At 39.5% G+C, this 27,279-nt stretch overlaps 2 protein-coding genes and 1 non-coding gene across 3 annotated transcripts in view; 1 reads left to right on the top strand and 2 right to left on the bottom strand.

Moving 5' to 3' along the window:
- Positions 1-352: 352 nt before the first annotated feature.
- LOC121388441 (arylsulfatase B-like) lies at positions 353-12,008 on the bottom strand. The gene is made up of 8 exons (XM_041519759.1): positions 11,599-12,008; positions 8,913-9,072; positions 5,965-6,077; positions 4,762-4,878; positions 3,333-3,455; positions 2,782-2,911; positions 2,211-2,364; positions 353-1,540 (listed from the first exon to the last, which is right to left on the bottom strand). The coding sequence occupies exons 1-8, from the start codon at positions 11,692-11,694 to the stop codon at positions 802-804; spliced, it is 1,632 nt and encodes a 543-aa protein (XP_041375693.1). The 5' UTR covers positions 11,695-12,008; the 3' UTR covers positions 353-801.
- A 3,884-nt stretch (positions 12,009-15,892) lies between these two features.
- On the bottom strand, positions 15,893-15,964 carry Trnae-cuc. The gene has a single exon. It is a non-coding gene; the product is annotated as a tRNA-Glu (tRNA).
- Positions 15,965-16,086: 122 nt separating this feature from the next.
- The window catches only part of LOC121388202 (rotatin-like), a 75,285-nt gene continuing 64,092 nt past the window's right edge, over positions 16,087-27,279 (top strand). The window contains exons 1-8 of the mRNA XM_041519470.1: positions 16,087-16,216; positions 16,936-17,123; positions 17,887-18,079; positions 19,569-19,769; positions 20,013-20,097; positions 21,344-21,458; positions 23,581-23,725; positions 25,886-26,039. Coding sequence (XP_041375404.1) covers positions 16,162-16,216; positions 16,936-17,123; positions 17,887-18,079; positions 19,569-19,769; positions 20,013-20,097; positions 21,344-21,458; positions 23,581-23,725; positions 25,886-26,039 — 1,136 coding nt within the window. The 5' untranslated portion in view covers positions 16,087-16,161. The remainder of the gene's footprint in view (positions 16,217-16,935; positions 17,124-17,886; positions 18,080-19,568; positions 19,770-20,012; positions 20,098-21,343; positions 21,459-23,580; positions 23,726-25,885; positions 26,040-27,279) is intronic.

Here is a 27,279-nt window from a genome sequence, read left to right as displayed (position 1 = left end):
ACGAACCCTACAATTTGAAATCGGCAAACGCACGTGTTAACTGAAACTGACACCAGGCTATCGTTTGTGCTTTGCCGGGCTATGGCGGCACAGGCGACGAATCGAGCGTATACTTTTGACGATCTCCGTTCATAGTGAACACACACGAGTTTTTTAAAAGTGCATTTGAGCTTGTATTTCATATTTGTACATGATGTTATAATATGGTAACCAGAAACTGTAACTTTAATTATATCAAGGTAGCAAAGCCTACTTTTCCCACCCAAACGAGAGTCTCTGATAAATCAAGGTACCCATAGTAAGGTATCCATATACATTAATTAACGAGTTTATTAATTAACAACCAGAATTGTTTTCAGTCTCAACACTGAATTTTCAAGCATCTTTAATGACATTTATTGTTAATTATATCAACATAGGAAAGCATATTTCTTTTCCCAAATGGGGATCATCAACATGAATCAATGCCTTAATGTAGCCATTGAAATTAATTTATGATAATAATGAATATATATATATATATATATATATATATATATATATATATATATATATATATATATATATAATATTTAATGTGTCCAGAAACACAAATTGAGGTATTCATAGATTTAAGTTAATATACAATAGGACATTAATTAATGTATTTTAGGACTTGATTTAAGGTCAGCTCTATGTTCCCTCAGCTCTATATCCCCCCAGGGTTAGGGTTAGGATTCCTCAGCTCCATATTTCCAAAGAGTTAGGGTTAGAGTTAACTGAGGGAACAAAGAGCTGAGGGAACATAGACATGATGCCATTTTAAGGTATCCATGGCACCCATGCACCGTCATGTAGTTTCGGATTTCCATTTTGATCAAACGGTTTGTTTCCCGGGGGCACCATGGTGTAGCTGTATTCCTGGAGTCTGGTCAGCAGCTTGATCACGATGTCCTGGTGGTCGTCTGCTATGTTGTTGTACTCGCACGGATCGCTGGGAATGTGGAACAGACACGGGGACTGTTTTGGCTGGCAGTTGGTGCTAGCGTTTGCCGGTCTCGGACCACAGTTTACCCGCACATACCCTAGACTCTCTGATCTTCTGTATTTCAGAGCCACGTCCTGACCGTGTTTCTCAGCTGCGTCTCTGTGGTGAATACGTTTCGGATCTTGAAACTGTGTAAAGTTATCCACGTGCATGAAGACATCGTCGTGAGTCAGCTGCCACGGCGGGTACCACCCATCCCAACTGACGCCGACCTCCCCCGTCAGCAGCTTGTAATCTCCAACTCGGAGTCCCCCCTGCTTGCGAATCGGGTCGATGTTGTGCAGCATCTCTGACCTCACTGCGTTCCCATTGGTTGAGAGCATTTCCCAGGAGTCGACGCCATCCAAGTGTTTCAGCTTGGAAGAGTTGCCTCCCGCGGCGTGGAATAACGTCGGTAGCCAATCGGTGACGTGCATCATCTGTTCGGAGATGTAGCCAGTCTTCTGGAGCAATGGGCTGTTTATGAATCCTACACCTCGTACGCCACCTTCCCAGAGGGTCGCTTTCAGACCTCTAAAAATAGAACAGAACGTCAAACTATACTGTAACACAGACGTCGGATGTGGAGAAGGGGACGGGGAACTGTCTCCCAACTCTGAATATTATATACCCCCACCTCACGTTGAAAGGCGAATTAATATATTACTGGTCCCGAGTTGATTGTCACTTCCGACGCTTATGTTTTAAAGTTTGTACTTTTGGAGACTCTTGTTCAATTTAGGCAGTATAATGTCTAGCAAAAGAGACAAACAAAATGTAAATGGCGGTGGTTTTTAAGTTAACAGGAAAGGATAACAGGTCCTGAACAAACTAGACGTTTCACATTTTCAAGCTGTTTGTGTGTCCTATTTTAGTAGCACCAACACCACCATATACCCACAGCATATACTGATTAATTAATCACCGGCTATTGGATATCAAACATTTGGTAAACCCTAAACTTAGTATTCAGAGGAAACCTGCTACATTATTAGTAGCAATGGATATGAACTTTTCCACAGATGGCACAGCACATGCCACAACTTTGATATATCAGTCTTGGGGATTAGATGGGACGCCAACGGGTCGACTGCTGAGGAGGTGGGACCCTACGACTCAAATGCCTCAGGCGAGTAGGACTCTACTGGCTGAGCTAAATTTCGCCCCTATTTGTGAACAGCGGCAAATCTTTAAAACCGAATACCTTAAAGGATAATTGCTGGCTGCATTCCCATCAAATCCATTGGCTGGACCACCGTTGTCGGTCGTAAAGACAATTATGGAGTTTTCCAACATGCCTCTTTCCCGAAGAGCTTGGACCACCTGACCTACGCCATCATCCAGAGCAGACACCATAGCTGAAATGAGCAGAAGATAGTTAGGAACCAAACTTAAAACTTAAAAGTTTGTTATCTACGCCAATTGTGAAATGTTTCGCAATAGGCAAAATGTTCACTAACGGTAATTTTTAGCATGTGGGCCTATAGCAATTTTACACAAGTAACTTTTGAAACAAATATGAAAACCAAACATTATCTTTTCAACCTACGGCAATCATTTTTATCCAGTGGCCAATTTAAATCTTCATATAACCTTCATATGTAAACGCTTTCAAATATGATCATTAAAAAAATTACATTACATTCTCACCTGATACATTCAATTGCCTCTCTCTCTCTCTCTCTCTCTCTCTCTCTCTCTCTCTCTCTCTCTCTCTCTCTCTCTCTCTCTCTCTCTCTCTCTCTCTCTCTCTCTCTCTCTCTCTTAAAACAAACCTGCATAGACTCTTCTCTTTTTGTTCTCTATGTGTGGGAATCTATCCACGTATTTGCTGGGAGCTTGAAGTGGAAATGCGTCCAAATTACCACTGTGCACTGCTTGGTACGGCAGATACAAAAACAAGGGCTGGAAAGAAAACAACAAATTACCTACAAATTGGGCTCATATAGATTAACCTCAGAGAAGTTCTGTTTCTTGAACTAACATTGGAGAGGTTGTATTTATTGGAAAATCATGTGTAGACTAACAAAAGGTTGTTTTTGGGATGGTATGCATCAAGCTTGACAGGTTGTTTTCGGCAGGACGTGTAAATTAACCTTAGACAGGCTATGTTTGTTGGGAGGACAGGTGTAGACTAACTTGATAGAGGTTGTTTGGAGGGAATGCCATGAGTGACCTCAGAGGCTGTGTTTTGGGGACACGTATAGATTAACTTTGGATATATTATGTTTGGAGAGCATGTGTAGACTAACCTCATAAGTTGTGTATGGTGTGCGTGTGTAGACTAACCTCAGATGTTGTGTTTGGAGTGCATGTGTAGACTAACCTCAGACTGGTTGTGTTTCTGTACGATGCTGACGGCCTCTGCTGTGAATAGTTCTGTAGAATATAGTCCCGTGTAGTTGTCCAGCTGGTGAACGTCACGGTGGAAGTCCAGACCCCATTGATCCTGAATACACACAAAACAACTGAACCCCACTGATCAATACTGAATACACACAAAACAACTGAACCCCACTGATTATGAATACACACAAAACAACTGAACCCCATTGATCCTGAATACACACAAAACAACTGAACCCCACTGATCCTGAATACACACAAAACAACTGAACCCCATTGATCCTGAATACACACAAAACAACCGAACCCCACTGATCAATACTGAATACACACAAAACAACTGAACCCCATTGATCCTGAATACACACAAAACAACTTAACCTCATTGATCAATACTGAATACTGAAAAAAAAAACTGAACCCCACCGATCAATACTGAATACACACACAAAAAACTGAACCCCACTGATACAGAATACACACAAAACAACTGAACCGCGCTGATAATGAATACACATAAAACAACTGAACCCCGCTGATACTGAATACTCACAAAACAACTAAACCCCGCTGATACAGAATACACACAAAACAACTGAACCTCGTTAATACTGAATACACACAAAACAACTGAACCCCACTGATACTGAACACACACAAAACAACTGAACCCCACTGATACTGAACACACACAAAACAAATGAACCCCAGTAATACTGAATGCACGCAAAACAAATGAACACCATTAAAGTTTAAACGAAAAAAAAAGAGAAAAAAAAGCCCCAACAAATTTAGGAGATGAATTCGACAGACTCTTCATAGATGTTTTTCTACTAGTAAATTAAATTATTAGGTTGTCATTTTTACTGACATATATTTGAATGTATGCTGTGAACATTTCAAAGCATAAGTTAATAAATAATTTTGGCAGGTAGCCACCATTATGCAACTTTGAGACTGTACCTTTAACAGGCACGGCGGAAGCAAGTAGACATTGGGGGGGGGGGGGGGGGCTGAGATCGAGGGCGCAAAACAATGTTTCTCGAGAGTTCTAGGGTATGCTCGCCCGTAAAAGTTTGAAAACTAGATCTCTTGAAATGCAATTGCCTGCATTCTGTAAGTAAAATTCATTTCTTCCTTACGATTTACTACCAATATTTATTATTCCAAATTAATGGGGGGGGGGGCTAGAGCCCCTGCCCCCTCCCCGCTCCGCCGTGTCTGCATTCCCTAAAACTGTGGCATCTCCACCTTTCACTTTATGGCAGTGTTAGCACTTGATTCTCACATATATATATATATATATATATATATATATATATATATATATATATATATATATATATATATATATATATATATATATATATATACATATACATATACATATCTAATATTTTCTTTCTTACCAAGTTGCACTCAGATGTGTGGTCGAAGTAGTCCTCACATCCGAGCCAGTATCCGAAATGTGACTCGAATCCTCGGAACGTCGGGAGGTATTCTACCGCGAAGAATCCCAGATGCCACTGCGAACAAATAAAACAAGCATGCACATATATTATATATGTAAATATATCATCGACATCATCGTCATCATCATCACTATCAGCGACAACAGCAGCAACATTATTGTCATCATTATCTTCTTCCTCTTCAGCAGTGTCCTATTCCCCACTCAGATCCTTAATTCATTTAATTCGGTTATCATTATAAACATTATGGGCCATCATGTTCTGTGCCCCATTTCCACGAAACGATCTTAGCCCTAAGATAACCTATCTTGGCGTTAAGATCGCTTCGTAAATGGTGGCCCAAATCAGTGGCCGATCTCCACATCTTCAATGGTGGTCAGGTATGCGACTATCATTTAATACCGACTGGTAATATATGAACTTCTGATAATTTATTTATTATAAGTCTCTGTTATTAGCTATATTTCCCTCGAACTGGTGATCCACCAAATATCAAATGGAAAACCACAGTAAAGGACCAACAACTGCCTCGCTTGCGCAGTTGGTTATTACAACCTTTGGATTATAATTATTTAGGCGGAACGAGCTATAGACGAATCGGAGAATCGCAACAATAACCATGCAATCCTTTCTTTGCCATACCTATCATGTTGTGTGTTAAGCGGCTATCGGTAATGCTCTTTCAAGTACAGCTAGTGTTACGGTACCTGTTCGGGTCAAACAATTAGTACACAAAATGACCTCGGCGTGAAGCGTTACTCTGAACACGTCTACAAGACCAGTTTTAAATGAAACAATGGGCGAGTTACTCAGCTGTCATCACTTCAGCAACCTCACATTTAATTAACACCGACAAGGGCTTCTGCATCACACAATCGGAGTAATATCTAATAAATCCTTTCACTCTAATATTTTGCTATATAACGCATTGATGAATTGTTTAAGTTTGCAGTTTCCAAAATAATATGTATCTAATTCAACTTTCTAGCTGATGTTACGGAAATATCCTATGTTGACCGAATGGTTCGGTCGAACTACCCAATGGGTCGAACACTTTCGAGCACCAACGTGGTTCGAGCCAACGGGATTCAACTGTATATGTTTAATCTTTGCCGTTTACTTTGTGTATTTGCTACGCACCTTGCCCACGGCGTGTCTCCTATAGCCGAGCTGCTGGAAGAACTGAGGCATGATGGTCTCTGTCAGCGGTAGTCCATAGGGCTGGTCTCCGGCAATGACACTATGTTGCATACCTGCAACAGACTGGTCATAAGATCATTTCAATTTGCAGGGGGAGGGGGGTCTAGACTGTGACGAGCGAACTTTTATGGGGAGTTGGGTCATTCTCCCCTGGGAAATATATTGAAAAAAAAAACAATGCTTGGAGCAGAAACATGCACGGTAGGTCTACTGGTCGCAATATTTTCTTTATTATGTCCACCATGCACTGTATAGATTTCCAGTCTAGCAATTGTCCAGAGAAATTGTGGAAGACTACCACAGCAGTTTCCAACCAAAATACTGCTGACAACGGTTAGGTAAATACTATACTCAAAACAGTGTCGTGTCACTCTTCGAGTCTCGTGTCACCAGACTATAAATAAAGCTGACACTGGTAGTACCGCAGAGAATTCGATTTTTTTTTTAAAAGTCGAAGTTGGAGTATTAAGAGGGTTGATTTTTTATTGATGATTTTGTTTAAGGTAGTACTAAACCAAATAACTTCCTGCTGGGTCAAAGTTGGAGGTGCACCCAACTTTTGATAGAGAAGTGAACACCACAAGTCCTGTGATTGGTTATAAATGTGAGTGTGTTGGTTACAAAAATAATAGTTTCATGTGGGTAAAAAAAAAATGTGCAATTTTATTTCATCTAGTACCAATGTGTCAAGTAGCCTTGTGCTTGAAACATGTATGGGGTAGCTGTAAAAAAAAGTACTCGAATTTTGTGCGAAACTAGGGTAGTCATAGACGCTACCCGTTATCTCAGAAACGAGCAGCTTGACCCCCATTTTTTTCTGATTCACTTAAAGTGTAAGGGGTGGTAGTATTTATAGCCGTGGCGTTTATGTCGGTTGATTCGTTGCAGGTAGGAGTTTTAGCCACATATGTTACTATTGTCGTCTATGGGATTTGATTTGGTAGTATACACCCTTAAAGGGACATTCCTGAGTTTGCTGCAATTTTTAAGATGTTATCGACTAACCAAGACTTTTTAACGATTGTAATTACATAATATATTTTCCTGCATAAAATATCCGTGGCTATATATTAAACGTGTTTCTGACCGTTCTAATATTTGTACTAGGTTAAATTTCATTTTATTTCCTAAAAACTATTTTTTCGTACGTACGAAATTACGTACGAAATTATTTGAAGACAAGATCTAGTTTGGGCTTCTTACAAATATTAAGATGACCAGAAACACACTGAATATACAGACACTGATATTCTAAACAAGAAAATATATTTAATATGTAAGATTAATCGTAGAAATATTTTATTAGTCGGAAACATCTTACAATGCAACAAACTCAGGAATGTCACTTTAAGGACATATCCTAGAACATACTTTCGGCAGATGACATTCTGTCACTTTTGGGCATTTTGAGATATATTGGTTTAAACCAACGTCCTTGCCACAATTTTGTATTTATTTTCTTAAAGTTAAAATAATGTTTTTTAGCTATTCTATTTTCTTCACTGGTAATACATTCTTCCAGACATTTACTTCAGTTCAAATATAATATAAATATTGAGATATTGCCTTGAGTTCCTTGATCCCCGATCTTGTGTTTGAAGCTGTATGTGTTAATGTGTTGCTGCAACCATTGTGGTATTCGAAAAAGAAACATAGCTAAACTTCTTGTTTTCACCCAGTAACAGGAAACTATTACTTGTGTCACATGGACTTTTGAAGTTAAATTTTTTCAAGTTGTTGTCAGATATATAGTTGTTGTAGTGCTATCCGTGGCTTTTCATCAGTGGATCATTTCATCGCTGTGGAATGATTGTTTGTCACCCCGACACGATTTGTTGTCCGGGTGAGTGACGCAACATGTGTTTGAAATCTATGCGTTCAGGAGGCCGATCGCCCGCCAACAGTTTGACTGGTACCATCGTCTTCTGTCGTAATTTCACATCCATCTAAACATATGCGCTAAGTCCAGTCTAGCGAGCGATTCATTTCCGTACATCCGGAGTGTTTCTGGTCAGCCTAGTGTTTCTAATACCAAAACATGTTGGGGGGGGGGGGGGGGGGGGGGGGGGGGGGGTCATATTTTTACAAACGCACGTATCTCTCAGAAATAACGGTTAACGAGTCTAGTCTATTTTAAAGAATATTTCCCCGTTTCAACGTCACACTCTTTGTTTCACTCTAGTTATAACTTTATCCAAATGTGTTACAGGTTTGTAGATTAGCCAAACTTAGTCCCCATTTTTACGTGGTATATCAAAAAGTAAAGTTTGTTTTATTTAACGACGCCGCTAGAGCACATTGATTTTTTATCTTATCATCGGCTATTGGACGTCAAACATATGGTCATTCTGACACTGTTTTTAGAGGAAACCCGCTGTCGCCACATAGGCTACTCTTTTTACGACAGGCAGCAAGGGATCTTTTATTTGCGCTTCCCACAGGCAGGATAGCACAAACCATGGCCTTTGTTGAACCAGTTATGGATCACTGGTCGGTGCAAGTGGTTTACACCTACCCATTGAACCTTGCGGAGCACTCACTCAGGGTTTGGAGTCGGTATCTGGATTAAAAATCCCATGCCTCGACTGGGATCCGAACCCAGTACCTACCAGCCTGTAGACCGATGGCCTGCCACGACGCCACCGAGGCCGGTGGTATATCAAAGGCTTATATATCACGACTGGTATATCAAAAGCCGTGGTATGTACTATCCTGTATATGGGATTGTGCATATAAAAAGATCCCTTGCTACAATGGAAAAAATGTAGCGGGTTTCCTCTCAAAGACTAAATGTCAAAATTACTAAATGTTTGACATCCAGTAGCCGATGATTAAAAAAATCAATGTGCTCTAGTGGTGTCGTAAACAAAACAAACTGTATTTATTACCCGTGTGTATTGGATGTCTGCCCGTCAAGAGGGCGCTCCTCGTCGGCGTACAGATCGGGGAGACGTAGTAGTTGTTGAGGATGATGCCGCTGTACGCCAGCTGGTCGATGTTAGGGGTCGGGATCTGCATGGAACCGTGGAAGCTGACGTCATTCCAACCCTTTAAAACAATAATACATGTATATATACTCTTCAAAAGAAGAAACGCAAAACCAAATTGTCGTAACATTTGGAGAATTGATTTAATTATTGAATGGCGAGTCCGATAATTACCAAATGTTGCAGGATTGTTCACAATTCACTCTAGTCCATTGTGAGTAAGTGATAGGACACACCACCAAGGTCAAGGTCATCTGGAGTCAATACCGGGTGTGGCCTCCGCGTGTGTTGACAACTGCCTGGCACCGCCTGCCCATTGAAGCAACCAGAGTACGGATGACGTCCCGGGGGATGGTGGCCCACTCGGCCTGCAAGGCTGCTGCCAGCTCGGGCAGGGTCTGGGGCTGTGGTTGTCGCTGTCGGAGGCGTCGGTCCAACTCGTCCCATAGATGCTCAATTGGGTTCAAATCCGGTGATATCGATGGCCAAGGAAGGACATTAATGTTGTTGTTCTGTAAGAAAGCCGTTGTGAGACGTGCTGTGTGAGGCCTGGCGTTGTCATGTTGGAACACTGCGTTGGCGTTGGCCATAACTGGAACGATGTGTGGCCGGAGGATCTGGTCAATGTAGCCCTGTGCATTCATGTTGCCCTGCACGTGGACCAGGTCAGTTCTGCCAGTGTGTGAGATGGCTGCCCACACCATGACACTACCCCCGCCGAATCTGTCCACTTCCTGCACGCAGTTTGCCGCATAACGTTCACCACGACGCCTATACACGCGACATCTTCTATCATGACGTCGGAGCAGAAATCGGGACTCGTCACTGAACAACACCTGTCTCCATCGCAGTTGAGGCCATTGTCGATGAATCTGGCACCACTGCAGTCGGAGTCGACGGTGTTGTGGTGTTAAGATGACACCTCGAACTGGACGTCTGGCACGAATTCCTACCTCACGTAGGCGGTTCCGTACGGTCTGGTCGGATATCCTGCGCAAACCTGGTATTGCTGCGGCTGTGGAGGTGGCAGTAGTCAATCGTTCCCGAAGGTGGCGTACCCGGATGTAGCGGTCCTGCCCGGGGGTAGTGACCCGTGGTCGACCGGATCTAGGGAGGTCACGTGTTGATCCATGTTGCTGGTAACGGTCCCACATTCTGGAGATGGTGCTTGGGGACACATGGAATGCCCTGGCAACGGCCGTTCTGGATTCGCCTGCGTCTAGTCGGCCGATGGCATTGTTTCTCTGCGGTTCACTGAGACGTGGCATGTCCTGGATTGTCAACTGTCGGCCAGATACAGAGGCCAGGCAAGCGAACACCCTGCACTTTTATACTGTCGGTGTTCATGTTGCACGTGCAGACAACGCACGTGCATTGGTGACATGGTTTGCACGTGGCTGCGTTTTTGCGAATATTCACATTTTGGAACTTTATTGTACAGTAGCTGCGTTTTATCGAATGTAACCGTGGGAATGTGTTTGGGACATGCAATGACCTTATATTCACAAAGCATGAACCGGTAGGAAACATAAAATCGGAGTTATAACCCATTTGTACTCTTTTGCGTTTCTTTTTTTGAAGAGTATACATAAATACACACGCACGCGCGCGCGCGCGCACGCATATACACACACACATATTCCTTTCCTTCCTGTACCTCTTGCGAGCGCTCTACCAGTGGCGTAGGCAGGATTTTGTATTGGGGGGGGGGGGGGGGCACCTGTGTAGTGGGATATGACACAGGAACCTTTTTAATGTTATTAGTAAGCGAAAATGTTAAAATTGCCCGGGATTGGGGTGTGGGGCATGCACCACAAGATGTGAGTAGGCTCTACTTCGTAGCGTAATAGCCGGTTGCATAGCAACCGATAAAATCGTAATGTTTGCCTTGTCACAACCAGCTATTATGTTATTACATAATTATATATATATATTTTTTTTTTAATATAAATAACCCATAATTATCTATACTAATTACTTTTGTTTGAAACGCAATAGCCGAGGTGTATTATGGAACTGATGTGTCGTTAAACATTCACCGGTGGCGTAGCCTTAAGGTTGGACTATACCAATTCAAATCCCATAGGCGACCATGTTAACGTTTGTGTTTAAAAACACTATATGCAATATATCAACCAAACTGTGACCCATAAATATCAGTACTACAACCCCTACCTCAAAGTATTAACTGCAGAAAATGGTACCTTTCATGGCTCATTTTCGGTATAACCAGATGTTTCTGCAACACCCCTAGTTTCGCACAAAATTTTAGTACTTTTTTTTACAGGTACCCCATACATGTTCCAAGCACAAGGCTACTTGACACGGTGGTACTACATCAAATAAAATTGCATACATTTTTAGCCCAGATGAAACTAATTTTTTTTACAACCAACACACTCACATTTATAACCAATCACAGGACTTGTGGTGTTAACTTCTCTATCACAAGTTCGGTACACCTCGAACTTCGACCCAGCCGGAAATTAATTGGTATAGTGCAACCTTAAATCTAACGAGTCCCGAAACAAATGGTGGCTTCTATTTAAGTATTTACGGTAAAACGTTATTACACTGTACAACATACCAAATCGTCTGCAACTATCAGCACTATGTGAGGTGGTGCTGCTCCGACCAGTGACGCCAGGATGAGCGTCAGGAGGAGGACGTTAAATGACGCCATCTATCTTTTCTTCTGCAACAAAATAGAACAAGTTTTCACTATGAATGTTCGTTTGGTCTACCTAGAGTCCATTACTACAACGAGCATACTCCCTCTCTCGAAGCGCGGCTTTAGATTGTTGACAATGAATGACTCTTAAAGCTACCATCTCGCTTCCGCATATATCGTCTTCTGATACACCTGATAATACTATTATATTCGATTGTGTGTTACTGTTAGTCTAGACGCTATATGAAGAACGGTAATTGGTTACTGAGACAAAATTCATCCGTTTACATAATAATGAACACTACCAGTGGCCAGTTCATTAGACTGGTACCATCGCCTTCTATCGTGCATAACGCTAGGCGCAAAAAAGACAGTTTAGTGATTGACCGCGATCGCTCGCCCTCCTGAACATACCACAAAATATATGGAAAGGAATTGTTTTATTTAACGACGCACTGAACACATTTTATTTACGGTTAATGGCGTCAGTCTTATGGTTAAGGTATCACATGTACCACACGTTTATTAGTCCCCTACCGGTTCAACTGCCTTCTGTCTCTGTGACGTAGCGAGCGGGGGACATTAAACTTTTTTGTTTACTGTATTAAATGTTATAAAATCATACATATATATATATACATAATGTGGGTTCCCCCCCCCCCTCCCCCCTCAAAAAAAAAAAAAAAAAAATAATAATAATAATAATAATAATAATAATAATAAAATAAATAATAAAAAAAAAAATAATAATAAATTAATAATAATAATAATAAAACAGTCTAAAATCCTGGCTACGCCAGTGGTCTGTCTCATGAGTTTTCTGGATATTTTCTTTTCCGCATTGCCCCTAATAGATCCAGTTTGACCCTCGTGCCGATTTATCCTTTTTTTCCCCACAGTTATGGCCCTTGGAATTGGGCGATATATGAAAAGGTGTTGGGCGCAGTAGGGGACATGTATTGCTTTTTTCATTAATTCGTTTCAACTTATTTTTGTGCTTCTATCCAATTAAGGTTCAAGCACGCTGTCCTGGGCACACACCTGTTATCTGGGCTGTCTGTCCAGGACAGTGGGTTAGTTGTTAGTTGGTTAGTGGTTAGTGAGAGAGAAGATGGGTGTAGTGGCCTTACACCTACCCACTGAGCCCTTAAAAACTCGCTCTGGGTTGGATCCTCGTCTGTGGACCCATAGGGCTATTTCTCGTTCCAGCCTGTTCACCACGACTGGTAAAAGATCCCTTGCTGCTAATCGGGGAAAGAGTAGCCCATGAAGTGGCGACAACGGGTTTCCTCCTCTCAATCTGTGTGGTCCATAACCATATGTCCGACGCCATATAACCGTAATAAACTGTGTTGAGTGCGTCGTTAAATGAAACATTTCCTTCGCTCTGGGTTGGAGCCGGTACCGGGATGCGAACCCTGTACCAACCCGCCTGTAGTCCTATGGCTTAACCACGACATGTACCGGTGTATTGCCTTAGTTGTACTCTCTCTCTCTCTCTCTCTCTCTCTCTCTCTCTCTCTCTCTCTCTCTCTCTCTCTCTCTCTCTCTCTCTCTCTCTCTCTCTCTCACACACACACATACACACACACACACGCACACGCACGCACGCACGAATTGTGTTCTGTACTAATGTACATGTAGGCTACTCCTAGCAATGATAGCAGCGAATATAAATAGCAAGCGAAATGTATTTATAAATCATGATATAGGCCGGTAATCAGGATTTGTATGTGAAGGAATACGTATGAAGAGTACACGAGAAAAACGATCAAAGTCACATTACATTTTACAATTTTCGAGAAATATTGATTTTAAATGTTGATGCTGCTTGAATGTGTTCACATTCAATGCTCATAATCTACACTGCAAACGTTACTGCTGCGGCATGTTATTGATGTTATACACGATAAATATAATACAAAAGGGTCTTGTTGTTTTTATTAAAAAAGAAAAAACAACCCAAAAACCATAATATTATATATATATGTTGTTGTTTGGGGGTTTTCAATTTGGTCTGTGGATAATTATTTCCTGAAAGTGAATATATTTTTCAATAATGAAGACTAGACCAATGAATTATTTTACTAGTAGTACAACATAACAAGTTTCACAAATACACAATTGGGGGGGGGGGGGGGGCGTAGCCCAGTGGTAAAGCGTCGGCTGATGGGCGGTTGATTTAGGATCGATCCCCATCGGTGGGCCCATTGGGCTATTTCTCGTTTCTCGTTCCAACCAGTGCACCACGACTGGTATATTAAAGACCGTGGTATGTGCTATCCTGTCTGTGCATGTTGAAGACCCCTTGAAATTAATGGACAAATTTAGCGGGTTTCCTCTCTAAGAAATATATATATATATATATATATATATATATATATATATATATATATATATATATATATATATATATATATACATGTCAAAATTACCAAATGTTTGACATACAATAGCCGATAATAAATAAATCAATGTTCTCTAGTGATGTCGTTAAACAAAACAAACTTTAAATAAACAATTAAACTGTGATGTCAATAGATTAAGATAGTGGAGAAATATCAATTTCACCAAAATGTAACTTAAATAGCTCTTCCCATGTGTAAATCAACGCATTACTGAAATCGGTCCCGTATTCAGGATTTTAAAAATATTATTATGGACGTGTACACGTGTATGTGGGAGAGGGGGATACGCGTGAGCGTATGTAGTTGCGTGGGGAATAGTAAAGGAAAACGTGACAAAATAACAGTGATAGACAAAAATAAACGATCAAACTGTTTTACTATCTTACCCGTTAGCTGGTATCTACCCGTATAGACCTATATTTGTGGACTTTGTTTTACAAGACAAGACAAGATATTTATTCAGTTAGTGAGGCCACATGACCAAGATAACTACTTTTAAAAACAAATTAATTGTCCGCTACAAATTACAATACATGTATAATAAATTTAAACTGGCAGATTTCTTTTTAAAAACAAGGCTATTCCTTTAATACACTTTATATTTTGGGTTAATAGTTAAGATCAGATTCTGTATCGGTAACAGCTAGATATCTGTAATATCAGGGCCGTACTTAGTACTAGGCTTTCCATGGGTACCTTTTATATGCACCATCCCACAAACAGGATAACACATCAGGTCACCACAGCTTGTGATATAACAGTGGTGTCGTGGAGATATTATAAAATGTATAATATTATGTAATTTTAATAAATATAAAATTATGTTAGACGGAAAGAAACATTTGTCACAGTGGGAAAAAATCAAGGACAGTGTTTAATTGTCTTAATTATCTTCTATACTAGATTCAAACCAAATATCCATCTATTAACTTGCTACCGGCCTCGGTGACGTCGTGGTTAGGCCATCGGTCTACAGGCTGGTAAGTACTGGGTTCGGATCCCAGTCGAGGCATGGGATTTTTAATCCAGATACCGACTCCAAAACCCTGAGTGAATGCCCCGCAAGGCTCAATGGGTAGGTGTAAACCACTTGCCCCGATCAGTGATCCATAACTGGTTCAACAAATGAATGAATGAATGAATGAATGTTTAACGACACCCCAGCACGAAAAATACATCGGCTATTGGGTGTCAAACTATGGTAATGCAAATAAATAAAGTGATGATCAACATCAACATAAAAATTCAAGGTTTAAACAAAAACAGTGTAATGAATGAATGAATGAATGTTTAACGACACCCTAGCACGAAAAATACATCGGCTGTTGGGTGTCAAACTATGGTAATGCAAATAAATATAGTGATGATCAACATCAACATAAAAATTCAAGGTTTAAACAAGAACAGTGTAAAGAACTGTGCAAAAATACAAATACAAATATCACAGAATTTTACGGACACCGAATTTTACTCTAAACTTCAATTTGTGCTGTATTGGCCATTCTCAAAGAGAATGTTACACCCCTGCACCACGGTGAGGTTACAGCACTCGCAGGGGTGGTTCAACAAAGGTCATGGTTTGGGCTATCTTGCCTGTGGGAAGCGCAAATAAAAGATCCCTTGCTGCCTGTCGTAAAAAACAGTCAGATGACCATATGTTTGACATCCAATAGCCGATGATAAGATAATAAATATCAATGTGCTCTAGTTGCGTCGTTAAATAAAATAAACTTCTTTTCTTCTTCTATTAACTTGCTATTTCAATAACAATTAAACTATTGCCTAAATAAAAACAAAAATATTTCCCAAGCGGGGAATCGAACCCCGGCCGTCGCGGTGAGAGCGCGAAATCCTAACCACTAGACCACTTGGGAAGATACATTCATCTATTAAAGAAATCTATATATAACAAAGCCTCAGTCAATAGCTAAAAATAGCTGAATGGACTGATAATTGCAAAAGACGTAGCATTTAATAACTACAGTTTGACATCATGGCGGAGTTTTCAAAACATGTTTGGACAGAGAGCTTATGAAGACCAGTTTCCCTGTATTTCACTTGTGATGTCAAAATGGCAACGATCATTAGACCAGACATTGATTTTCATGGATTATTTCGAAAACTTGGTAATTTAATTTTATATAATTGAACGGAGTATTAGCGAAATAAACCAAGATAGTTTGTTTTCAGCTTGAGAATTTGTAGTTTCATATTTTGAGGCCCTAAAAAGGATACATTTTTAATAGCATTAAATTCTTATTTTAATATTTTAGTCACAATTTTAGTCCCAAAATGTTTTGCGACCTGTGATCTGACTTGTAACTCACTCTCCGACCCAATTATTTGCTCTACATATGTTGGGTTTTAAAATATTGTTTTGGATGTAATTTTCATGATTTTGATGGCAGGTGTATTGGACTAATCTAAATGTATCCTTTATTCCTTGTATCAGGCACAGTGTCAATTTTTGTAGGGCGACAGGCCAAATGTTGTCCAAATTTAATCAAAATGCCTGAATCTGCATAACAAAATTTATTCATATTAATTAGCAATACTGCCAAACAGCTAGATTTAGGGTTGCAAACCAATAACTATGCATTTTTTCATGGATTACAAGCAATATTGTGGCTAGAATGGTTGAAATATATGGTGAAAAGGGTTCATTTCCCCCAAATTTCTCTATCATTATCATTTTTGCCCGAGTCTGATGATTTGTTCAAGCATTCGTAAGCTTATGGGAGCTGTCTGATTGGCCAGAAAGGAGGGAAAATCAAAGGAGAGACTGGGATAAACACCAAAGATTAGTTGTCAGTGAAACATGAGCTTTCGCTACTGTTTATTTCAGGTCACAGCCTCGAAGAGATCCGTGTGCGGACCGTGGACAACATTCTCTCCAAGCTCGAACACAAGCTCATCTGCGATGCCGACTTGGTGAATGAACGCCACCTGTTTATCCGACTTCTCGAGTGGTTTAACTTCAGCTCCTGTCCCAAAACAGAGGAAGTTCTTGCCCTACTGAATCGCTTGTCACAGGTCATTACTAAGTTATACTCTATAATTAATGTCAAAATTAGACTCCATCCCCCATGTAACGCTCCATAATGCAAGACCCCACCCACAAAGAAGTAATGTGATATGTGGAATTTAATTTTAACATACTGTGTTGTGATATGGGAAAGCACAGATATGCATTTCAAGTTGATTTATAATAATAATATAGTCGTTATAGTGCAGGCCCGTACACGGGGGGTTGCATATGCACCCCCAATTACCAAAGGTCCATATGTATACATGTATATACACAAAAAGTACAAACACCCCATACAAACCTCAGGTCATCGACAGTCACTCTTAGCACCCTTGTTTTGGTTTCGTACACAATAAATATAACATGTCCAACGGTAATATTTTGATATGATATATTTGATAAAAGGTAATTTTTGTTTCTTTCATCTTTTAAAACTTAAACTTAATATTTTGTCCAAAATTATGAAAACTAAAACTATACAGACCTGTAAACAATGCTTTCTGCTGGTTATAGAATTTTGACGGGTCAAGGTTAGTAGACTAGTTTTTATTCTGATGTTGTGAAGCATCATAATAATACAGATTATATGAATTCGAATGACATCAGTATTCCAATGATGTTTCTTTGCATGTCCTTACAATAACAATAAACTTGGTACATGACGTTTGACCTTTCCGTTTTAAGAAAGCTGGAAAAATTCCAATGCAAAATTGCCATTTTGTTTGTTTGAACATTAATTACTAATACATTTCAGTTAATTCTTTTCAGCATTCTGCAGCTGCCGAGATTATTCAGGACATTGGTGGAATAGAATTCTTGACTCAGCTGCGAGAAAATGTCGAACCCAGTCTCCGGCCAATTATTGATCAGATTCTAGAAAATGCAATGAAATTGCCAGAGATCCGGGTGAAGTTGCATGCTCCGGAATGCATCTACCAGAGGCCGTTAGATGCAAGTGCAGGTATTTGTGACTAAAACACAAGGCCGTTAGATGTGAGTGCAGGTATTTGTGACTAAAACAGGAGGCCGTTAGATGCGAGTGCAGGTATTTGTGACTAAAACATGAGGTCGTTAGATGCGAGTGCAGGTATTTGTGACTAATACATAAGGCCGTTAGATGTGAGTGCAGGTATTTGTGACTAAAACATGAGGTCGTTAGATGCGAGTGCAGGTATTTGTGACTAACACACAAGGCCGTTAGATGCGAGTGCAGGTATTTGTGACTAAAACATGAGGTCGTTAGATGCGAGTGCAGGTATTTGTGACTAACACACAAGGCCATTAGATGAGAGTGCAGGTATTGGTGACTAAAACACGAGGCCATTAGATGCGAGTGCAGGTATTGGTGACTAAAACACGAGGCCGTTAGATGCGAGTGCAGGTATTGGTGACTAAAACAGGAGGTCCTTCCTTAGATGCGAGTGCAGGTATTTGTGACTAAAACACTAATCTTGATTGACTGGTGTTACATTTTATTATGTTATACAAAATGTACATGGTACGTATCGCAATTCAGATTCCTGTATCGCAATTTATCGCAATACAAAAATCTTAGCGTAGATTATCACTAGTATTTTGTTTATCAATTTGTTGTATTTTAATTCCATCACTGTCTAAAATACAGCTCAATGGGAACAATTTTTAATGCACTACTCCAAACCCTTCCCTCGCCCTGTGCTGTCTTTATTTCCAGCAGGCTATATGGTTTTTTAGAAGACATATTTCTCTTGATTTGTAATTTTTATAAATTAACAGCAAGCCATACAGGTATTTTATGTGTCTTATTTCAATCTCTGATCTGTTTTAACAAGTTTTCAGAATGACAGTCAGGGTGTTCATGTCTTTCAAAGTATACGTGGGCGGGACATAGCCCAGTGGTAAAAACGTTCGCTTGATGCTTGGTCGGTCTGGGATTGATCCCCGTCTGTGGGCCCATTGGGCTATTTCTCTCTCCAGCCAGTGCACCAAGACTGGTATATCAAAGGCCGTGGTATGTGTTATCCTGTCTGTGGGATGGTGCATATAAAAAGATCCCTTGCTGCTAATTGAAAAGAGTATCCCATGAAGTAGCAACAGCAGGTTTCCTCTCAATATCTGTGTGGTCCTTAACCATATGTCCGACGCCATATAACCGTAAATAAAATATGTTGAGTGCGTCGTTAAATAAAACATTTCCTTCCTTCCTTTTTTCAAAGTATACGGGAATTCAATTGAATTTGGTAAAATTTGCCTCAAAGCTTCTTCCTACCTGTATTATTAGTCCCCCTACCGGTGCGACCGAAGGGGTCTATAGGTTTTGTCTCAGACTGTCTGTCTGACTGTCTGTCCACCTGTTCAACGTATAATTTTCCCAACCTTTTTCTCACAATGCCTCAGGATCTATGTATTGCTTTAGCAGTACTCTCAAAATACTTGTTACTGTTAATTACATGCATAGTAATGGATTTCAGGCACACATCAGTCTGTGACTAACATTAATGAGAGTGCGAGGTCGCAGCCCATGTCAGTTGCCTCCAGTTCCTGTGTGCCTCCCATGTCTTCAGTCTCCAACGCCGACAGACTCAGGTGTTACGACGAGCCTTCTCCCGGCTACTTTGTGACTCCATGTCAACATGAACCAGTCAGCCAGCCATCAGATATCATTGAGACTGGTAAGTGGTTTAATTTCATTGAGATAACATTAGGATATTGTTGCTAAGAGCCTGTTTTATTTTCATGCATATATTAACATAAAGTTCAAGCGTGCAGTCCTGGGCACCTATATCTGAGCTATATGTCTAATAATAGTCTGAGATATAAACCGAGTGTCTTTGAGATTGAGTTGATGGCCAGTGGATGTTTCTTCTTCCTCTTATTTATATTATTATTATAAATTATTATTATTATTATTTTAGGGTCATCAAGTTGTTTCTACATGACAGTGTTTCCATGGTTACCTCTGACTCCAACAGACAGACATGTTTTAGCTTCGACCAATACGTAAGTTGCTGATGACAGTGATTCAAATCCCGTCAGCACTGTTTCGCCTTTTTTTTTTCGTCTTTTTCATCTATCTGTGTATCATTCACATTTCAATTTCTCCCACAGCTTTTAATCTGTTTCAACATTATTCTGTCAGTTTTCTCTGACTCCTTTCTTCTGAGCTGTCCACACCATCACCTACACCTACCTGCATCAACTTCCTCCACTGAAACAAATGTTTTATTTAACTTCCTCCACTGATGCAGTCTCTGTGTTCTTTGCTGCTCCCACCTGGCATCCTCTTCCTTTTAACAATAAAGCTGGTCTAACTCATGTCACAAAGGACCGCTGGCAGTAGGGCAGAATAGTAGGTGATTACAAGTGTGTGAAGTAACCACTGAACTCTTCGAAGTGGTCACACTAAGCCCACTGCTAAAGCTGATGGGGAAGTGGCAGGTGTGTGGCACCTGTCACGGTTGGAGAGACAAGGACTGGGATATGGAGGTGGACAGTGAAAGAAATTGAAAGATGGAGGAGCTGTCAGATCAGGAAGAAATGAGATGGAACTAAAAAGAGAAAAAATAAAGGGCAGTGGGACTTTAAAAAAAGAAAAGAAAAAAACCAACAACATTTTTAGCTAAATTCTTCCAGGTTTGTGTCTACAGGTACAGCTGTAGGTACGTAATACAGGACATTCATTATAAATAGTTATTTAAAACAATTAAAACAATTAACAATTTTAAAGTGAAAATGTTTTTGCCTTAAAATTTTGTTTTCCTTTAACATGGCCAACCCTTTCAAATCATCCTGGCCCATTTTCATTTGTAGCAATACACAAAACATTCTTGTTCTTTGATGAAAGCCCACAGTAGTAGAAATATCCTTGGACATCCATAAAAGGTATGTGCTGTCCTGTCCTGTCCGTGAAAGATCCCTTGCTGCTAATGGGGGGAAATGTAGTGGGTTTCAGCGATAGAAATAAGCAGATTATTTTACATCAGGAAATCTACGTGTCCACCAGTAGTTTTACTTGTCCAAATAAATGTTATTCAAGTACAAGACCATATTTTTGATTGCTCGAAATGACAGATTTTCACTTGTCAGGACAAACGGACAAGTGCTTATTTCAAACACTGGGTTTCTTGTAAAACTATATGTGTGTGTGTGTGTGTGTGAATTACAAAAAATGTTTGACATCCAAGCTGATGATTAGGAATCAGTGTGCTCTAGTGGTGTCGTTAAACAAAACAAAGTGTATTTACAGGTCTCTACAGAGTAAAGACATCAGTCTACTTATCAGTGCCAGCGAGTTTCTCAGTGACGTCGTCATTCAAGACTTTCCCGCCGAAGTATTCCTGCAGCGGCCAAGTATCATTAAGGTAATCATCAAACAAAGTGTTATTTTCTTTTATCCTGCAACCACTGTTTCTACTGGCCGATTATGCTGACCGATTAAAGTGAAGTCATAAACATATATACTAGCAGATTATGACTTTTGATCTCATATGCGTAGATATATTACAAAATCATTCTTTTGACCTCTATAGTCCGTCCCATCCTTTTATAAAAAAAAAAAATTGTAAATAATTTCAGTTTTGTTACTATGGTATGTATTACACTTTTATTTATTTCTAAACCTAATAATTTTTTTAAAGGGACATTCCTGAGTTTGCTGCAATTGTTAAGACATTGTTGATTAACAGAGACCTTTTAACGATTGTAATTAGATATCAAATATATTTTTCTGGGTAAAATATTAGTGGCCGTATATTGAACGTGTTTCTGATCGTTCTATTTGTACTAGGTTAAATTTCATTTTATTTCCTAAAATAATTTTTTTTTGTACATACGAAATTATTTGAAGACAAAATCCAGTTTGGGTTTCTTAGAAATATTAAGATGACCAGAAACACATTGAATATATAGACACTTATGTTCTAAACATGAAAATATATTTAATATGTAAGTTTAATCATAGAAATATTTTATTAGTCGGAAACATCTTACAATGCAGAAAACTCAGGAATGTCCCTTTAATTGCACACACAATTTGTCATTTTCTGTTATTTCCAAAACACTTTTACTTTTCTTCTTATGTCAAACCAAACTGAAATTATTTACTATAGGTCATTGTACAATGTAGGTAAAATAACAGAAAAATTGTTTTAGAATTTCCTCTTAATTTTTGTGGACTGCAGTATAAAAATAATAACTAGTTAATGACATAGGATATCGGCTTTATCGTGTTCAGGCTGAATGAGAAATTTCACTCGGCAAAGCCTCGCAGAATTTCTTTCTTATCATCACAGGATAAAGCCGATATCCAACGTCACTAACTAGTTATTCTCTATATCAAGTAGTGACACATCTGTGCTGGCACAAATCTTAAGGGGGGTTTACTCCTTACTCAGGGGTGGATCTAGAATTTTGAATAGTGGGGGGTTGTTATCTCTGCATGCCTGCAGATCCACATATCTCACTGAGCGGTATGTGAGTGTTTCTAGTAAAAAAAATTAAAATTATATGGAAGCCAAAGGGGGTTGTTTAAACTCCCTAACCTCCCACCCCCCTGTATCTGCCACTGTTACTGAATATCGAACTGCCAGTGTCTCAGCATTGCGAAAATAAATACTTGTAGAAGCCTATTTCAGGATTTATGGTAGGTTTCTTCTCATGGCTACCATAACAGTAACTGTACTCTGAGGAGCAGCTCATTCCAGCCTGTGCACCACAACTGATATATCAACAGCTGTGGTATGTGCTATCCTGTCTGGGATGGTGCATATAAAAGATCACATGAAAATGGTAGTTGGTTTCCTCTCTAAGACTATATATCAAAATTACTCAATGTTGACATCCAATAGTCAATGATTAATAAATCAATGTGCTCTAGAGGTGTTGTTAAACAAAACAAACTTTAATTTAGGTACAGAGTTACAGAAAATGTTTTGTACTCAGTTTTGGACCTCTTTACGAGGATTCTTTTATTCAGGCCATTATTGGTAGTTATTGTCTATTTTCCTCAATGTTCTACTCACCTGGGTCAATATGAATGACGAGCCATATCCCGAAGGACTTTACAAATAAAGCCAACCTCAGGGGACAATATTTCAAACTTGTAGGTAACCAGAAGTCAATTAACGTGAGTTTTACTTAGGTAACCGATTGTTCAGTTTAGTGAATATAGTTCTCATAACCGATGAGTCAAGCCTACCTAATTCTAAACCACTTGAACTACGGTTCTGTGCTACATTGGTGGTTCAAATGTATTTAAAATCAAACTGATTTTCACTTTCATTACTGATATATGATACTTTTAATTTTAGAATGTAATTGTTCACCTTATAACTTACCGATTGGCGCTTCTTATGAATTTAAAGTTGCGTAACCGACACGCGAACAGAACAACAGTTCTCGTGAAGTATTGTGCCGTGCAACCTGCCACTGTAAGAGTTCACGTTAGCTACACGTGTTGTTCACTTCTGGGTTGTTTTTTTACAGAGTTTGCTGTCCTTACTGAGTCTGCCTTCCGATGATGATAAAGTCCTCGCCACACATGCTGCTCGAACGCTGACTGATCTTACACGGAGTCTTCACGCCAGGATGAAGTACTACCAAGACCCTGTGTTGTATACACCAAAAATAGGTAAACTATCAAGACCCTGTGTTGTATACACCAAAAATAGGTAAACTATCAAGACCCTGTGTTGTATACACCAAAAATAGGTAAACTACCAAGATCCTGTGGTGTGTGCAACAAAAATAGGTAAACTACCAAGACCCTGTGTTGTACACACCAAAAATAGGTAAACTACCAAGACCCTGTGTTGTATACACCAAAAATAGGTAAACTACCAAGATCCTGTGGTGTACACACCAAAAATAGGTAAACTACCAAGACCCTGTGTTGTATACACCAAAAATAGGTAAACTACCAAGACCCTGTGTTGTACACACCAAAAATAGGTAAACTACCAAGACCCTGTGTTGTATACACCAAAAATAGGTAAACTACCAAGACCCTGTGTTGTATACACCAGTGTTCTCGCTGTTCCATTTAAGCGGGGCGCCCCGCCCCGCTATTCCATTTTGCCACCCTCCTTTCACGTTCCCCGCCCTCCTTTATTTTTGAGCGCCCCTCTTTATGTTCCAGCACCTATTTCCAAATGCACTTTTTTCTACACACTGGACATCAACGGAAACAAGCCACGTTGTGTACGAAAAAGCAATTGACGAAAATTTACGACAGTTACCGTAACGTAATTTAACAGTATTTTTAACAGCCTCTATTTTGTCCAATATCTGTATCCATTTGTATGTTTGATAGACACAATAAAAGTTATATTTCATGTAAGCAATGAAAACATTTAATTTTTTACGGATTCGGCAATCTCCGATTGAAAAAAACCCTCTTATTTGACACCAAATTTGTCACATGATCAGAACGGTCATTCTGTCTTTTGTTTCCACTAACTATCGTTTGATATTTTGTCCTCAGTTGCAGATATAATTGGTTGAAACTGATGATTTTTACTTTCTGTTATTCTGTTTATTCAGCAGTTCTTTATAAAATATTGTAAACTTTTCATTTTGAGGGGATATGAACGCTTATAAAAACAACGGAAGTGGTAGTGTTTATCATTAAAATCATTTATCTTGAGTGCCAAATAATATATACACCGCCTTTACAAAAACGAAACTTCGTATATCTTGAAATCTTTATTAAAAATTATAATATTAAAACTTTGATCGGTCCAGCAAAACCGGAACTGCCTGTGAATGTCAGACCGATATCATCTTCGGTTCAATTAAAAGACAAGGTTTTTTTTATAAACCCCTTTGCACTTTTTTGTAGGCAAAATAAGGAGTATGCCTTTTCTCAAAGTCTACCAACACACAACAATATGATAACCAAACTACTTCCCCCCCCCCCCCCCTTTTTTTTTTTTTTTTTTGCTTTTCGTTTATTGGTGGGGGTTTTAGGGTGTGGTGCCGACTGGCCGCCCTCCTTTAATTTTCACACAGCGAGGACACTGATACACCAAAAATAGGTAAACTACCAAGACACTGTGTTGTATACACCAAAAATAGATAAACTACCAAGACCCTGTGTTGTACACACCAAAACCCTAAGTGGTATATGAGCATGTTAAACAAGTTACTTATTTGCTTACTTAAGAACATTATTTCCAGCTGATAATGAAATTTAAGCAGAATGAAATATTAACATGCAATATTTTATTGAGAATAGTTTCTTTGATACGGGTTGGTAAAGTAACTTTCAGAATGTGTAGAGGTGAGATGTAGTCCAGTAGTAAAATACTTGCCTGATGCACAGTCGGTCTAGGATTGGGCTATATCAAAGGCCATGGTATGTGCTGTGAGATGCCAGTGTATTTCTCGTTCCAGCCAGTGCACCATGGCTGGTATATCAAAGGCCATGGTATATGCTATTCTGTCTGTGGGATGGTGCATATAAAAGATCCTTTGCTATTAATGGACAAATATACCCAAATATACCAGGTTTTCTCTGTAAAGACTATATGTCAAAATTACCAAATGTTTGACCTCCAATAGCCGATGATCAATAAATCAGTGTGCTCTAGTGGTATCATTAAACAAAACAAACTAACTTTTTCAGAAGGTTTAATGGTTCACATATAACCGATTGGTGGTTTGCATAGATTTGTATAACTGACACTAAAAGAAAGACGGTGTTGTTGATGAACTAGTGTGGCCTGATGGGAGACGAGACATTTAACTGCATGGAATTCCTGTTTCAATGATACAAGTTTACGTATTCCAGATTTCTGTTCCTCTACCTCCACAACATTTTCACCATCTGGCAGTTCTAACCAATCAGTGCACTCCTCCGATCCGAGACCCACTGTGATTGGTTGGAGCGATGCTCGTCACCGTGGTGATGGGCGTGATCAAGACAGCCCTAATTCTTCAGACAGGTATTTTGTTTGTTTACTTGACATGAAATCTTGAACTAAGACTGAAGAATTGTGATTTTTAAAAATTAAATTAAGCAGTTTAATACTAAATTTGTACAGCACATCTCATAAAAGATTAATAAATGATTGTTAGTAGTAATAATAATGGAACTATTGTTAACGAAGTAGTTGTTGGCAGTCAGTGGTGTGAACTGATCATTGCTATGTCTAGAGTATCGGTTAATAGCAGTGGTAGTAATGATAATAGTAGTTGTTGGCAGTCAGTGGTGCGAACTGATCATTGCTATGTCTAGAGTATCGGTTAATAGCAGTGGTAGTAATAATAATAGTAGTTGTTGGCAGTCAGTGGTGCGAACTGATCATTGCTATGTCTAGAGTATCGGTTAATAGCAGTGGTAGTAATGATAATAGTAGTTGTTGGCAGTCAGTGGTGCGAACTGATCATTGCTATGTCTAGAGTATCGGTTAATAGCAGTGGTAGTAATAATAATAGTAGTTGTTGGCAGTCAGTGGTGTGAACTGATCATTGCTATGTCTAGAGTATCGGTTAATAGCAGTGGTAGTAATAATAATAGTAGTTGTTGGCAGTCAGTGGTGTGAACTGATCATTGCTATGTCTAGAGTATCGGTTAATAGCAGTGGTAGTAATAATAATAGTAGTTGTTGGCAGTCAGTGGTGTGAACTGATCATTGCTATGTCTAGAGTATCGGTTAATAGCAGTGGTAGTAATGATAATAGTAGTTGTTGGCAGTCAGTGGTGCGAACTGATCATTGCTATGTCTAGAGTATCGGTTAATAGCAGTGGTAGTAATAATAATAGTAGTTGTTGGCAGTCAGTGGTGCGAACTGATCATTGCTATGTCTAGAGTATCGGTTAATAGCAGTGGTAGTAATAATAATAGTAGTTGTTGGCAGTCAGTGGTGCGAACTGATCATTGCTATGTCTAGAGTATCGGTTAATAGCAGTGGTAGTAATAATAATAGTAGTTATTGTTACAGTAGCAGTGGCAGATCCAGAAAATCCATTTAGGGGGGCCCCTAATAACTTGAGGCGGAATGCCAAGAAAATTTGGGAGAGGTTTGGAGGGGGATTGTAACAAAATAAAAATTAATATACTATAATAAAATTATAATTGTTGCCAAATTTAGTAGGGGCCCGGGCCGCTGGGGCCTTCCCCCTAGATACGCCTCTGAGTAGTAGTTGTCTAAAATGGTAATTCTTAAACACTTTGGTCTTTT

Source organism: Gigantopelta aegis, chromosome 14, assembly GCF_016097555.1.
Source record: "Gigantopelta aegis isolate Gae_Host chromosome 14, Gae_host_genome, whole genome shotgun sequence".
Lineage (NCBI taxonomy): Eukaryota > Metazoa > Mollusca > Gastropoda > Neomphalida > Peltospiridae > Gigantopelta > Gigantopelta aegis.
Note: the sequence above shows the minus strand (reverse complement) of the source record. Positions and strands in the feature narration are given on the sequence as shown.

Excerpts from the sequence above, each read along its gene's own strand:
- LOC121388441 (XM_041519759.1), bottom strand. The coding sequence starts at position 11,694 with ATGGCGTCATTTAACGTCCTCCTCCTGACGCTCATCCTGGCGTCACTG. Across the intron at positions 6,078-8,912 it reads CAGACATCCAATACACACGG|GTATGCAACATAGTGTCATT; the intron begins GTAATAAATACA and ends AGTCTGTTGCAG. Across the intron at positions 2,365-2,781 it reads AAAGAGAAGAGTCTATGCAG|CTATGGTGTCTGCTCTGGAT; the intron begins GTTTGTTTTAAG and ends TGCTCATTTCAG.